This window comes from Podarcis erhardii (genome assembly GCF_964252035.2).
Source record: "Podarcis erhardii genome assembly, chromosome: Z".
In the NCBI taxonomy this organism is placed as follows: Eukaryota; Metazoa; Chordata; class Lepidosauria; order Squamata; family Lacertidae; genus Podarcis; species Podarcis erhardii.
Window position 1 is genome coordinate 42866499 of NC_138504.1, and position 16109 is coordinate 42882607.

General features: G+C 45.9%; 1 protein-coding gene and 1 long non-coding RNA gene across 5 annotated transcripts in view; both read right to left on the minus strand.

Moving 5' to 3' along the window:
* LOC309333857 overlaps positions 1-16109 on the minus strand; it is a 153927-nt gene that overhangs the window by 95980 nt on the left and 41838 nt on the right. The window lies entirely within an intron of this gene.
* AKNA (AT-hook transcription factor) overlaps positions 1-16109 on the minus strand; it is a 66915-nt gene that overhangs the window by 3304 nt on the left and 47502 nt on the right. For all 4 annotated transcript variants that reach the window (XM_081847433.1, XM_081847432.1, XM_081847431.1 and 1 more), the window contains exons 12-20: positions 13927-14212; positions 12593-12699; positions 10345-10571; positions 9033-9186; positions 7944-8114; positions 6516-6655; positions 5671-5784; positions 4616-4756; positions 3109-3225 (exon numbers count right to left, since the gene is read on the minus strand). In XM_081847433.1, the coding sequence (XP_081703559.1) occupies positions 3109-3225; positions 4616-4756; positions 5671-5784; positions 6516-6655; positions 7944-8114; positions 9033-9186; positions 10345-10571; positions 12593-12699; positions 13927-14212 (1457 nt within the window). The remainder of the gene's footprint in view (positions 1-3108; positions 3226-4615; positions 4757-5670; positions 5785-6515; positions 6656-7943; positions 8115-9032; positions 9187-10344; positions 10572-12592; positions 12700-13926; positions 14213-16109) is intronic.

A 16109-nucleotide genomic window follows, 5' to 3' on the forward strand; every position in this document is an offset into this window, starting at 1 on the left:
TGAGCAAAGGCAAGTTCCCAGGCAACGCGGCCGATTTGATCGGCACAAGGCATGCAAGCTCCACCCCCCAGTCATTCTTAGATTCCTTATTGGGTGAGCAATGCAGCCAAGCAACACAGTTGGAGCCTCCCTCCTCCCTGGCCGGCAGGGAGGGAGGGAGAGGAGCTGCTTCCTTTGAAACCCGGGAAATTTAAGGGACATCATCAATAAGGCACAGCAGCGGGACACAGCGTTGGGATAAGGGCATTTCCCGCCAAATAAGGGACAGTTGACAGCTATGATCTCATCCCAGTCTGGAGAAGCCCCAAGTGTCCAACACGTATCTCATATTTTGTTTAGTGTCCATGGAAGTTCAGTGGCACAGATGCTCTTTAACACTCTTCCCCTTGAAAGACATCTGCTGAGAGACTTCCGGGTTGGTGCCTCCGACAATGGCAGAATTCCTCTGATCGGGAGGAATTTGCTCCATGGAAATCAGGGTCTGGCCGCCATGGCGAAGGCGGAGACCCACTAAAAATCACAGGCGAGAGAAGCCTGTGAACATGGGATTCGGCTGGCACCTTTTGCGCCTCCCCTACTCGCGGGGAGACCCGGTTTCGGGGATCCGGAGCGACGTGGGGTGAGCGGCGCGGTGCTTCAAATTGACTGCTTCTTTCACGGAGTGAAGCCGCACTGCTGTTGCCGGAGAGCGCTGACTTTTTCCTGTGGACAATTTGATCCTAAACAACTACCCGTGAGTAGAACAGAAAACTGGATTTTTAAACGTCTTAATATGGCACCGAAATGGGGAGGTCTCAAACAGGAAGTCCGCCTCCCCCTTTTGTAAATAGATTGAAGCAAAGAGCTTGCAAGCTAAAGTCTTGGAAAGTCCTCTGTAAAGGATTAAACTTCCATCGGCTAAAATCATTAACCACCCCCCCTTGGAAGCAGGAGAAGAGGGGGGGAAATTTGGGATCACGTAAGCCTGCAGGAGAGAGTGAAGAAAGTTAAATTACCACTGCTCTGAACCTGGAAACGGGCTGCTAGTAAGACTGACGTTTTGGGAAAGTTCATTGACTGTGAATAAAATGTATCTTGACAGCTAGTTAAATAAGAGAAATACATTGTTTCCATTGTCTCCTTCTGCGTTTAAAAAGGAGTAAAAGTAACTGAAAATTGAAACTAATTTTATTGCTTGAACTGTGCTTAAAAGGATTGATACAAATAGAAATTGTTTCCCTCTAGAGGGAGCCTTTGAAACTGTTACAAGAGTTGAGCTGGTGGAATCTCCAGCTGCAAGATAAAAAACTGTGAGAACCAGGGATTGACCTTGGATAGGTTAAGAATGTCGATAGAAGAAGCCTTAGTGATTGCATTATGTAAGATAAGTGATTCATTGGAACAGCTCCACAAGAAGACAGATTTGATGACTATTAAAATTGATAACTTGGGACAAAAAGTGACTAATTTGAGACAAAGAGTGAACATCTATACAGAAGCTATTCAGGAATCGATTCAGGAATCTACTTTGGCGTGGCAAGCTGTGGAGAAGGCGAGGGAGAAAGTTGTTGTTGTTGAACCTAAAGTAATACGAGTGGAGAGGGAGAGAGCCCCAGCCTTACAGAGGCAATTTGATGACTATAAGTTGTTGCCTTCTATGATTGAATTCAGAGGTCAGATTTTGAGGATTGGAGCCCTGCTTGGACTGGAGAAGGAAAGTTGGATAGATCACCTCATGCAGGGATTTACTGACCTTTGGGACCTGGACCTGGGTCAGGAGGAGAGTGGAGTTGTGGGGACTTTCAGATTTGGAGGGATTTTGAAACACGTCCTGAAATATCTTTTGGATTTTAGTTTTAATTACGGAGATTTGGCTGACCTGTCGAGAAGGAATAAAAACATTGCTAGGTCGGAGCTTCCCCAAGATCTACTCTTCAGCATCAAAGGAAGGAAATTAAGAACAAGATCAGCAGAAGACAAAGTAAAGTGCATGTATAAATATGAAGAAGACCTGCAGAAGGGACTTGGAAAAGAGTTAAAAGCCTCGGACAGAAGATCACCAGGTTGATGAACTATATGGAATTGACGGAAATGACTGGCAGAATCCGAGACCAGGGAGAAGAGACGGTGGAAGAAGATTGGGAAAAGTTTAAAGTTTATTTATAGAAATACTGTAAAATTAATGAGTGTCAGAAAAATGTTGGAATGAAATTATAAGGCTTTAGTAGAAATGTTATAAGGAGTTAAGCATAAATAAGTATTATAGTATTAATGGAAAATAAGATTAAAATAAGATAATTATATGACAGAAAGTATAGAAAGATGGAAAGGAATTGCTGAAACAATTAATAGAAGTGGAATACAAAAAGGGAGGTGAGAGGAGGTCGATGAAACAAGGGAATGAAAGATAAGGCATTGAAATGGTATGATGTATGTTTTTAAATTGTTTTTGCTTTGTTTTGTTTAGTCTAATGTGTTAATGTTGCGTTGTGTACTGTTTATATATTTATAATGTTGCGTTGTGTACTGTTTATATATATTATATAATGTTGCGTTGTGTATTTTTTTTCTTTCTTTTGCTTCTTCTTTTTTTCCATTTCTTTTTCTTCTTTATTGTAAGGTTTAAAAGCAATAAATATTATTATTATTATTATTTTAAAAAAGAAAGACACCTGCCAAAAACATTTCCATTTCACTAAGTGCTTTTTAGAGAATTAATTTGACTCAACTTTGGCCATTTGTTCTCTGTTTTACGACCATAACATTTATACAATGCCTGAATTTTTTTATTGTTACTTGATTTCTAAAAATGTATTGGCAGTTTACAAATCAATGGCTACTAGGTATGACTGCTATGCTCTCCCTCCACTGTCAGAGGTGTCAGTCGCATCTCTGAATACCAGCTGCTGGGGAAAGTGCTGTTGTGTTCAGGTCCTGCTTCTGGTCAGCCACTATGAAAACAGGAAGCCAGGCTAGATGAGCTGTTGGCTTGAGCTAGCAGCCTCATCTTATATCTTTATAAACAAAACCATTCCTCTTGGGAACTGTTTCCAAACCCCTCACCATCCTTGCTGCCCTCATCAGGACCTGCACGGCATCAGTTTTCACACCAGAATTTCCCTTTCTCACCATGCACTACTTTGCTCCTGGGGTTCCTGGTATCCTTGAACAGATGGCTTGGTGCTTCTGACTTCTTCGGAGTGCTTTGGTAGAAGGGTCCAAATGAATCCCTTGGGGAGTCACAGCCTAGAAATGAAAGACAAAGTAATTCATCTTGCCAGAAGGACCCTCCACCCCGATTCCAAAAACAAGAATACCCAGAACTAGAGCCCTGGAGAGGATTTTTTTTTTAAAAAAGAAAAACTACCAGTATGTGGAATCAGCTAAGATATTGAGCTATAAATTAATCATGACATTGGACATGCATGCCTCTGGGTGTGCTGATGTTGCTCGCATGTCCACCACCAAAATTTTGTGAGTGCCTAGCCCCCTCTGAGTGAATTTTGTGGGTGCTACAGCACCCAGGGCCCCTGGCACCGGGTGCCTATGCCTCAAGCATAGAACTCATTAGATAAGTCTTGGACAAACCAGTCATCCTCAGTTTCTGCTGAAACTGCTGACCCAGATTTATTTATTTTTAATCTCCTAAAAAAAGTTTTTTAAAAAAGAAAAGACATGTAGACCGAGTCCTTAATTTAGGAATGCAGAAATTCACCAGGTACCAGTTAACATTTAACCAAGGATAATGATTCCTGTGGCACTATTCCACCTGTTGCTAAGCGCCAGAATTGTAAAAAGGGAAAAGTCAAGAGGAAATTTAATGTGGAGAGCCAGCAGAGACACAACCTTCAGCACCTGATTCATTCCACATTTGCTTCAGTGAGCCATTTGGTGGTGTAAGTTATGGGCTAATTTTTCTTATCAGTTGCTGTGTGGAACTCCTGATTCAGAACATACCCTGCTCCCAGACTCTGACTTCCTTGTTCTTCCAACAGAGTGGACTGCTCACATAAGCCAGCCACTTCGCTGCCACTGCAAATCCTGCCCTGCTCTGTGGTCTGGATTGTGCAAACAGAGATGGGGCACTTGTGGCCCTCCAGATCCTATTTGATTACAACTCCTATTACTGCCTCACAGATGAGCAAAATGATCAAGGGGATGGAGCAACTCCCCTATGGGGTAAAGTTTCAGAGTTTGGACATCTTTAGTTTAAAGCAAAGGAGAGAAGGAGGCAACATGACAGATGATGTGAAGAAAGCAGATACACAGCTCATGAAGATCCAATGAAGTTGAATTTTAGAGGACTCAGAACAGACTAAAGAAAGTACTTATTTACACAGCACAGAGTTAAAACTACTTGCTCCCACAAGATACAGCAATAGAAAGCAACCTGGATGGCTTTGAAAGAGGGCTGGACAAATTTGTGGATAATAAGGCTAGCAGTGGCTACTTACCATGATGGCTATGTTCTACCTCTACTATTAGTAAACCTCTGAATACCAGTTGCTAGGAATCACAAATGGGGAGAGTGCTGTTGCACTCAGACCCTGCTTGTGGGCTTCCCAGTGGAGCATTTGGCTGGCTACTGTGAGAATGGGATGCTGGACTAACTCCAGTAGGGCTCTTCTTATGATACCTTTGTAGCCTCTGGCATCTTGGTTTCTTGTGGGTACCTCTTCAAGCCGTGACTTGACCTCTTGGCAATAGGGGCACGGGGCAGAGCTTTTGGGAGTCTTTGGTTCTTGGTTCTTGGGACTTGAAAAAGAATACTGGGTTCCTACAGAAATCAAAACAAAGAAACTTGATACACACACTCCAGACATCTGGTTTCCCTTGTGGGAAGAGAATGCTGGACTCGATGGGCCTTTGGTTTAATGCAACAGGGATCTTCTTATGCTATAGCGTCTCCTCCTCCATTGTTCTGCCCAGACACTGAGGTCTAGTGCTGAGGGCCTTCTGGCTGTTCCCTCGCTGCGAGAAGCCAAGTTACAGGGAACCAGGCAGAGGGCCTTCTCGGTAGTGGCGCCCACCCTGTGGAATGCCCTCCCACCCGATGTCAAAGAGAAAAATAACTACCAAACTTTTAGAAGACATCTAAAGGCATTCCTGTTTAGGGAAGCTTTTAATGTTTAATAGGTTATTGTATTTTAGTTTTCTGTTGGAAGCCGCCCAGAGTGGCTGGGGAAACCCAGCCAGATGGGCAGGGTATAAATAATAAATTATTATTATAATTATTATTGTATAGCTTTTATTGTAACGCATTGTTCTTTTTTTCTGATTTTATGCCACACTTTATGTTTTTAAATTTTGTAGGTTGCATGGAGACATTTGGTGCCAAGCAACTGATAAACTGAAAGGATGATGATGGTGGTAATAATTTGCTTGGTAGCTTTCTCAGTGGGGACCACCATTCTTCCCTCCCCCCCCACCTGGAGAGGAAGGGAGGAGAAATTACTGCCACAAATCAGAGCAAATTTCCCCTGAAAATTACATCCCCACCCCCAAAATGTAAAAGGGGGAAAGGCAGTTCTGCTCCCTTCTTCCCATACCCTCCCCTAAAATTTAGGCCATATTTTTATTAGCATGGAAATTCAACCCAGCCTTCCTAGCACAGTGCACTGCTACCTGTCTAGTCCTTCCTGGGGCAGTTGATTTGGTAAATAAAAGCAGGCTCAGGTGCCCATTGCTCACCAGTGTAGGGCCCCCAGAGGGTGGGCTGCTCTGGGGATTCTTTCCTAGAAGCAGAGGTTTCCTGACGTTTCCCTTTCCATGGCTTTGGTGGTGGGTAGTCTGACTCTGAAGGGCCTGCAAACGACACAGGTGGGGACACCCTCAGTCCTCATATGTGCATAGAATAGCAGTCACTTCATTATACAGGATCAAGTGCTGTTGGTTTGGAGCAGAAGCCACTTGTGCACAACACTGATGGGCTAGTGCATGAGACGTCACTGACAATGAAAAGCTGGAAAGGTTAGGCTTATTTAATTCATACATTGCTTCCCTTAAAAAAGAAGGAGTCTAGAGCAATTTGCAACCACTGTAAAGAAACACAAATAAAAATCACATAAACTTTTTTTAAAAACCCAAAACATATCCACCCAAATTTAACAGTACAATGTTTGGTGATACCCAAATGCCCAGGAAAACATATTTGCCTCAAATAAATATCAAGGTTGGCACCAGAGCAGTTTGTACAATAGGTGTGGGAGGTGCTACTGTCCTGTCACTGCCACCCTCATAGAATCACAGAACTAGTCCAACCCCCTGCAATGCAGGAATGACAACTAAAGTATCGCCGACAGATGGCCTCCAAACCTCTGCTTAAAAACCTTCCAAGGTACTTCGTTCTTCAGGACATCCTTCAAAGGTGGCATGCAGAAAAGGACCTTAGGGTCCTGGCAGGCTTATATGAGGAAGAGAAGCACATACAGCACATCCTTCTAAAAGGCATGCCTATATTCAGCCTCAGAATAAAATGCATCTCTTTGCATAACCAAAGCAACCTAATGCACACCACAAACATTTTTGTTGCTTACTGAGATCCAGCTGGATCCCACCTTGCAGGTGGGATCTCTTTATCCACTCTTCTGGCCTGATCAACAGAGCTGGACTGTCATGGTCAGCTGTGCTCTTCCTGGATGTTTTGCTGCGAGATGAGGTGGGGATGTGGTTGGACCTGCAAGACAGTGAATTGTTTTAGGCACACTGCACCATTCCTTACATGAGCAGCAGCAAGCACAGGGCAGAGAACTTCTGCTTATCTACTGCAAATCTGTGTGTCTGTGAGAGAAAATTTAAAAGGGAAGAAGTGGTGGGCACAAGTAAGAGGTCTTTACCTTTGCAGTGCTTCTCTCTCCTCTGCATATCAGGGCTCCAAGACCACCCCCCTTTTTTTTTGCAACAGAAGCTTACCAAGTGTTTGACTAAAAATGACCTTGTATGTGAAAAATTATAGGATATCATTAGTCTCAACAAACAATAAATCTATTTCAGGTTTCCAGCTGATGCCTGGTGTAAATAAAGGCAAGAAAGAAAGCTGGGCTTCTGGGGCATTGTATGGGCAGCAGATGGCACCAGAGAGAAGACACCTGTTGCTGTGCAGGGTGCCAATACCCAGCATCTTCAGGCAGGTGCCAGGGCCCCTAGGTCCAGGTAAGGTATGTTGCTGGCGCCTGCCCCTCCAGCAGCCTGCCCCTCCAAGTTGCATAAGGCAGCTGAATCCAGCAGCCATTTTAACTCCCCACCATTCTCTGAAGAAATGCTTTGCCAGAGGCATTGTGGGAAAATCCAGTGGTGTAGCGTGGGGGGTGCAGGGGGGCCGGCTGCACCGGGCGCAACATCTGGGGGGGGGCTCGCCGCCTCCGGAGTTGCCAAAGAGCCTCGGGTACAGGCTGTAGCAGAGCCCCATGTCTTGCGGAACCGACGAGCTGTGCGTGCATCCGGGCTGAAAGCGTCCGGCAGCTAGCGGCTCTCAGCGCTCGCTGCGGTCCCTGCGCGTCAGGGCCGCGGAGGGCGCGCCAGGCAGCCCCTCCTCACAGCCCCGCTGCCGCCGCCGCTGCAGTTACTGGGCCATGTTGCATTTTCCTCGCCTCTCTGCCCTCCTCCTCCTCCTCCAGGCAAGCGGCGTCGTTTGGGCGGCAGCACCAACGGCAACTCGCCTCAGATCACCTGACATGGACCCGCCACCGCTGTGGCTACCTTACCCTAAATACCCCAGCCCAAGCAGCAGCAAGAAGAAGCTGGCAGCGGCGGCAGGTTAGGGGTTAGGGGCACAAATTACTTGCCTTGCCCCGGGTTAGGGGGCGCAAATTACTTGCCTTGCCCCGGGTGCTGACAACCACGCTACGCCACTGGGAAAATCCTTACATGAACCTGCCCTGGCTGCCATCAGGAGACAGTGATGGAGAAAGGAGAGGCTGCCTGGGCTACCCTCAAACCTGGAACAAGCTCTGCCCATTGCTTACCCTATTGAATTGGCACTTCTGGGGAGGCGGGTCCTGTCCTGTCTTGGCATCTGGAGTGTAGAGGTATGTGTGGAGGGTGGCCGCTTTGGATAACCATGAGGCTGCTGGAGAGTCTTCTCCAGGACATGGCGAAGCTGAGAGACTTCATGCTGCAAAGCTCTGATAGCCTGGCTGTTAAAGGGACAAAAACAACCCCCAGCCCAGGATCAGTTAAAATCAGGACCTAGCATGACAAGAGATATTAATTTTAGGCATGCTATACATGTCCAGCAACCCAAATTGTACACACAACAGTGGAAGGGTCATAGCTTGGTGATAGGGCATCCACTTTGGAAAAATCCTAACAACTGCACTCTTAGTGAGGCTGCTTCTGTTTACAGTTTTTACAGAGTAAGTACAAAGCATAACCAGCTTGCAGATGGAATGTTTTTACTGCATGAGTTAGCTCTTAAGAATGATGGAAAGCTCCTAGGCTGGTAGCTGAAGCTTGCCAGAGCATGGAGAAAATGTTCCCCTAAAAAGGGTTAAAAGTGATGCCTTCTCCTCTGGAGGAAAGGGCCATAGCTCAGTGGTGGAACATCTGCTTTGCACACAGAAGGCTCAATCCCTGGTATCTCTGGGCAAGGCTGGGAGAGACTGACCCCCAAACCTGGAGGTTTGCTGCCAGTTAGTACAGACCAGGGGAGGGGAAGCTTTTGCTTTTTCACCTTGAGGGCTGCACTTCCTTCCAGCCAACCTTCCAGGGGCCACATAATAGTGGTAGGACCCGAAGCATAAAGGGGGCAGAGCAATGAATGCTGATTTTAGCTTTATTCAGTTGGCTTTTTTCTTTGCACATCCCCCCTCCATCCTCCATGAAGGGAAGTGAGGAGCACTGTAGGAGTTCATGGACACATTCCAGTTTGCCCAAAAGACTCAAGGGAGGTACAAAGCACCATTACCCAGTGATGGGTGTGGTCTGGGGAGAATTCTGAGGGCCAGACAAAGTGGTCTGAAGGACTGCCTTGGCCACCTTAGCCTGAGGTTCCTCATTTATGATCTATTGTGTTTCTCACCCAGTGCCCCCACCATTCCAAAGAGGAAACTTACGCTCGGTGCACGCGGGTGTCAAGGAGACTGTAGTCATGAGTCTGGTCTGGGGGCAGCGAAACGGCAGAGGAGCTAGGAGAATGTCTTGCTTCATCAGGAGGAGCATTGTAAGTTTCAAGTCCTGCCTGGGCCTCAGCCTCAGAGTCTGTGTGAGCTGGTAAGAAAAGAGACAGAAACACATCATGGAATCATAGGGTTGGAAGGGACCCCCAAGGGCCACCAGTAGCAGCAGAAGATAAGCAGTAGCCGGATGAACTGTGAAGAAGGCAAAACCTTTGCCAACGTTTTCCTGCTTTGCCTAGCAAAAGCAGAGGAGAGGAGCAGGACCACCCCTGGGTTGAGGATGTGGTACCCACCCACTGTTGGTTCGCAACAGCTGGCCTGATTCCAGACTTCTGGGTGGGGAGGGGAGTTTAAAAGGGGGGGAAACAGTTATTTATTTGCTAATTAGTGGGTGGGAGTATTCTTTGTTTATTATTTATGCATGGTTAATATTGTCTGTTATTAATTATATGGTGGGTGTATTTTTGTTTTTTCATAAATGTTATGCTAGATGATATAGTGATGTATTGTATGACCCTTCCTCTCTTTTTTCTTCCCTTATGGTAGTGTGTAAGTCACCTGGACACCTTGGGGCGATAAGCGACTAGTAAGTTTAATAACTTAATAAAACAACAACAACAACAACTCTGCAATCCAGGAATCACAGCAATGCATGAATCATGGATCTTTCCACTTTGGAAACTGCATTATACAGAGCCAGATCATTAGTCCATCTAGCTAAGTATTGCCTATACTGATTGGCAGCAGGTCTCCAGGACTTCATACATGGGTCTCTCTCCCAGCCCTACCTGGAGATACTAAGGAATGAACCTGGGAACTTTCACCTGTAGAAGCACTTTCCCTGTGACTCCAAGAGCCAACATGTGCATCACAGAGTTTCCAGTGCTCACCACTCTTGACAAACTCTCCTTCCCTGCAACTGGATGCAGGGAGCGGGGAAAGTGCTTAGGATGGCACAGAACAAATACCTGTTTAACATGTTGCAGCTGACCCAGCATTAGGCTGTGCAAAAGGTCCATGATTCAGGGGTGTTGTTTGATCTCTGTAAGGTGTTTTGGGGATCCAGGTAAGGTGGTACAGGCTGGCCAGGCTGCATGTGTGTGCATGCGCTAGAGCTTTATGTGAGTGAAAGTTCAGGGTAGTGCAGCTAGCAAGGTACTGAGGGGCAGGATGTTAGGAAAGACCTCAAGTAAGAACAGGCACATGACCTGGCATTCCTGCTCAAAGCAATTAACTGCTTTTAGCTCACCACTATCCATGCCTGGCTCCATCTCACTGGCGATGCTGTTGGTCCACCTGGTAGGGGAGTTAAGCTGGAAAGGTCTTCCTTTGGAAAGGACTTGTCTCTGCATCCCATTGTCTGATTGTGTGTGCCTGGGTGACCTGTCTGTTTCCAATGTGACAGGCGCTTTCCTTAGAGATTCTGCTTCGAAGTCTACATCAACAGAGGTTGAATTTCCCAGCATGCTGTGGGACCTTGACAAGAAATGGGAACACAAAGTTGTTTTATACCAAGTCAGATCTTTGGGTCCTTCTAGCCCAGCTTTCCCAGCCCTATCTAGAAATACTGTGGTTTGAACCTGGGACATTCTGCAGGCAAAATAGATGCTATTTTTAAAAGTGTACTCTTCTTTTTGAGGGACTTCCTCTACAAAGCAGCTTTTAAGAGATGTAGTTTTAGCTGTTTTAATGACTGTGAAGACATGGGTCTTTTATAATGTTCTATAACTGTCCTTGGCTCCTAAGCAAGGATGGGATAAAAAGCCAATGAAATAATAGCAACACTACTAATAAAAAATAGTGCAAAGGAGGAGAGCCAGATGTCCTTGGACCCTAACTTCCTTCAGCCCCAGTCAGCATGATAGTGATCAAGGATGATGGTAGGAGTCGGGGGGCCACCAGGTGGCGCGTTGGAAGATGGCCGACAATAACATCTCTCTGACCCATACGAGGTAATTAAGGGGCTGCTATGGAAAGTATGCAGCCTTCCCTTCCCCCCCAGGATGTGGGGGACCCTGTCTTGCCAGCGGTGTTCACAATGCACCCCCTGATCCGAGAGATGGGGGTGCCGAACACTTGGCACGAGCCCTCGGTGAAGTCAGCTCTTCCTGACGCCGATTCCCATTAGCGCTTGCTGGTTGCTTCAGCTCGGAATTATAATTGGAAATATACGATTGGAAAGGAAGCTGAAGCACATACATCAAGTAAAGCTCGAGATAAGGCTGCTGATTAATGGATCTCTGTGACCGGGAGTGACGGATGGATAAGTAAATCTTCTGATGAATTACCACTAGGAGACTGTATGTTTGGAACGAAGAGGGGGGGGGGGGGAGGAAAAAACTTTTTTTTCTTTACATGATGTGATATTAATAACCCTTCACCCTAGAAAGAAATAAGATCGTCGTGTTTTTATCAATCATAAGCAGGATTTTAAGAACTGTGTGGGGATGGATTACAACAGAAGAGAAGACTGATGAACAGTGAGGAAGAGGAAATTTTTTATGACGCAGTTAAAAAATGGCGTCTCACCAAGATAGGCTTGCCGGAGAAAGAAGGACAGGGGGGAGGAGAATCAGGATCGTTCGAAAGAGAAGGAGTGTTGGAATGTAAGTTTGACGTGACAGAGCCCCCTGATTTATTTGATATATCTGGCTAGCCTGAGGAAAAATAAAGGACAGACCAAAGGTTAACTTTGTTTATGGAAGAGACGAACAGAGGCTGTCCCTGAGAGAGACAGTTTTTGAAGAGTACAAAACCCACACAGAGACGCCAGTTTCCAGTCTGCTTGTGAGAACCATCAGAGATTGCAAAGAAAGGAATATATGATAACAACAAGATGAGAAAGAAAGTAATAAAGGACTATCCGGATCGAACTGGATAGAACTGTTTAATTTAAAGCAGTAAAATATGTGATGCCTGGAGCTACCCGGAATTTTGGACTCGTGCCGAGCTTGATGTATGGGTACCCTTAACAAAATTTAAAATTTGGCTGTATAATCTGGAACTAATGTGATTTGAATAATGTGATGTGATTGGCCGGTTAATAAAAATTATTAAAAAAAAAAAAAAGGATGGTGGTAGGAGTCCAGTGATACCTGCAAGACCATAGAATCCTCACCCATGCTATTCATGTCTACTCAAGAGGAAGCCCCAATGGGTTCAGCTGGTCTTACTCCCAAGTGTGCAAGTCTAGAATTGCAATCTGATTCTGCTGTAAGTCAAACTAAAGCTGATACAAGAGGTCAAATCTCCTAACACATATTAAAAAAACAAACTTCCAATAGCTTGTAATTAGTTTGGTCCTTTTCATGCTCCAGGTCTTCCAACCACACTTTCCTTTATCTGAATATTGCTGGATGCCCACCCAGTTCCTGGTTTCACCCACTTTTTGTCTTCAGGTATCTTCTATATACTTCCTCCTGTTCACTGCCAACTCAGGGACACAATTATGGGAATTAACAAAGCTCATAGGAAAAGGAGGGAGGGAGGGTTCATACCTAAACTTGGATGTATAGTGCTTTGGCATTTGTGCCAACGGGGACATCCTGCTGGCTTCTGATCCCACAAATCCACTGTCTGTCTCTGGGGAAACAAGGCGTAAATTCTGCAAGAGAAGGAAAAAGATGTTGTGGGGAACCTCAAGTCCAGGGGCTGAATGCAGTCCTCCAAGCCTTTCTACTTGGCCATCAGGACTCTTCTGAGGCCACCCCCACTCCCTGATGGGCCCATATTTGCATCCTTCTTGGGTGTTTTTCCTGGCTGGGACATTTCCTTGGATTTTAATAGTGCCTCTGGCTTGCCTGAATGGAAAATCGAGAGAGTTATGTGAGTGAGTGTGTATAAAATAGTGTACTGTACAAGGGGAAAATTTACTTCCTTTGTTCCACCCACATTTGCCACCGACTCAGGCAATCACAGGCACGCAGCCCCTGGAAGGCTGCCAGAAATTAATGTGGCCCACAGACTGAAAAATATACCTTATCCTTGAGGCGGTTAAATGATTGCCTGAACTTCCTCAAAAAGAACCGTATTTTGAGGCAACAAAGGATATATATAAACATTTTTATTTGGTATTTCCTTCATGAAGTTGAGGACATCTCCACCCCAATATTTATCCTCACAACAAATTTGTGAGGTAGGTTCGGCTTAGAATACATGGCATATGGCTGTATGTTTCACTCCATGGGTTACAAGCAAGGACAGGCAAGATCACTCCCATCTCTATTCAGAACAGGGGCTCCTAAAATTGATTTAATTTGGACTCAAGTTGCACCATTCCCAAATTACTTCAGCCTCCAAGTTTCACTGTGCTCCTGTTCATAACATCCAGAACACAATGAAGTCTGCCCAGTCCCAAACCTCTTTCTCCAATCCTATCTGCAAGCAGAGGAGAGCTGCTTCTCAGGGCTTTCATTGGCCCCTGAGCAGAGATGCGGATCCAGATGCTCTCCATATGTTTCTGTACTCCAGCTGCTGTCAACCTCAGCCAGCATGGCCAATGGTCAGGGATTATGGGAGCTGTAATCCAATGATGTCTGAAGGACCACAGGTTCTTCCCCCTGCTCTGCTCTTAAGAAGTAGCATTCCTACCATACCTGGTCATTGGGCCAGGGACTCCTCATTTCTCTAGGCTTGCTGGCTGGTGATGATGGGAGTCAAATATCAATAAAACGTGGAGGACACCAGGTCCCAGATTCTTCCCACACTCTGGGTCCCACCCCCTGGCACATGGCTCCCAGAAAGCCCCCAAAGGAAGGTGGCCCTCATGGTGAAAAATGTTTTCTCCCACTGCTCCATTGTGACAGCCTCCTCCCCACTAACCAATGCTTACCTCAGGCAATCCTGTGTTTGTCTTCTGGAGGGACTTCTTGGCTGTGTGATCAGAAGCAGCACTGCCCGCCACACTGACCATGCTGCTCTGTGGCGACAGGTGCTTCTGCTGCCTCCTGGATGATGAAGCCTTTGGAACTGGAGTCGATGGACATTTTTGTTCAGCTGAACCCTGAGGAACCGGTTCCTCCTCCTGCTGGATGGATGGTGAGCAGCTGGTCTGGTCAGGCACTTCCTGCTGGGACTTCTTCAAAAGCTGCTCAGAAGGTTCCATCTGTTGGGGCTGCCTATTAGAAATGGGGGAGCAGGAAGAGAGAGAAGGGGGGACTCAGCAGAGGCTTATGGGTTGTCTGACCTATTCCGGCCACATTCTAGTTTTGCAGATTTCTGAACAAAGCTATCAGGTCAAAGGTGCAGCCTCACTTTAAGGAAACAAAACAAATAAAGGCTTTTGGGGAAAGTAACATACGAAGGCTTTGCTGTCAACAGCCTTTCACATTCTGGACTGCCCCTACTTCCAAGGTAATCTCTCAGCAGTTTCAAGAATATAGCTCAGGGAATAGGAACACAGAAGATGCCAGTGGCTGTTGAAAAGTCCAACATTCAAGATGGCAGCTGCTAAGTCAGCATAGTTGTCAACTTTCCCCTTTTCTTGCAAGGAATACTATTCGGAATAAGGGAATTTCCCTTAAAAAAAGGAAAACGTTGACAGCTATGTAAGTCAGGGATGAAGAATTTGCAACCATTGGCCTAGGGCATGTTCAGATGGTTTTCTTATTGAATATTCATCCTGGAGAAGAAGGTGGATTAACCGCACCACACATTTAGGAGTTAGCAACATCACTTTTTTTTCATTCCCAGACTTCTAAAGTAGGATCTGTGCTTTCATGTGCCCAAATGACAAAGCTGTCTTTTTGCATGGGTTATAGAAGCGGGCACTATGTTTTACATAAGCAGGGAAGCTATAAGCTGCAGCCATGGGCATCCTACAAACATGCAAGGAAAGGAAAGGAAAGGAAAGGAAAGGAAAGGAAAGGAAAGGAAAGGAAAGGAAAGGAAAGGAAAGGAAAGGAAAGGAAAGGAAAGGAAAGGAAAGGAAAGGAAAGGAGAAAGAGATTTCATACGTATTTACCTCCCCCTTCCTTTTCACTCCATGTGATTGCAGGCTTCACATTCACTCCCTTCCCATCAAATTCGTCCCCTTCCCCCACTCCCCTATTTCCTTCGGTTTCTCCTTTTTTCTGCTCCCACAGTCCCCGCCCCTGCATCTGCCCTGCCAATTCAGCCCTATCGAGTAGAAAGAACTGAAAATAAAAATAGCCTAAAATAAAAAGCTCCTTTGTCCAACTCTGGGAAAGAAAGAGGGAGAGAAAGCAAAGGCATCTTTGTTGGAAAAGCAAGCCCCCCTGCTTCTAAGTTTAGTCACATCCCAGAATGTTTGCAGGCATCGTGGTGGTCTGTGAAAGGTCTCCCACCAATATTTGCAAGGCAATGTGCAGAGTGGTTAGACCAGAGGCAGTTAAGGACATAAGAACCCTGCTGGATCAGGCCAATAGCCCATCTAGTCCAGCACCCTGCCCTCCCAGTGGCCAACCAGAAGCCTATGGGAAGCCCACAAGCAAGACATGAGTGCAATTCTGCTCTCCCGCAATTTCCAGCAACTTGCATTCAGAGGCATACTACCCCCAACGATGGAGGCAAAACATGGCCATCATTGCTAGTAGCTGTTGATAGCTTTGTCTTCCATGACTTTGTCTAATCCTCTTGTAAAGCTGTTATGTATTGAAGTTCTCACTCTGGCCACCAGGGGGGACTGTGTATATAGTTTTCACTCAGGTCCACGTAAGTTAATTTAGGTGGGAAACCCCGGGCTGTTGTTGTTACCATGTTGACAGCTGGCTGCCTATAAAAGCAGGACGGCTGAGCTGTTCAGTTCAGTTCCAGCTTACTTATAAAGAACTACTTGGAGAAATCTCTGGGTCGCCTGCTATGTCCACCCACTACAGTGGTACCTTGGGTTACAGATGCTTCAGGTTACAGACGCTTCAGGTTACAGACTCCGCTAACCCAGAAATAGTACCTCGGGTTAAGAACTTTGCTTCAGGATGAGAACAGAAATCGTGCGGCGGGAGGCCCCATTAGCTAAAGTGGTACCTCAGGTTAAGAACAGTTTCAGGTTAAGAA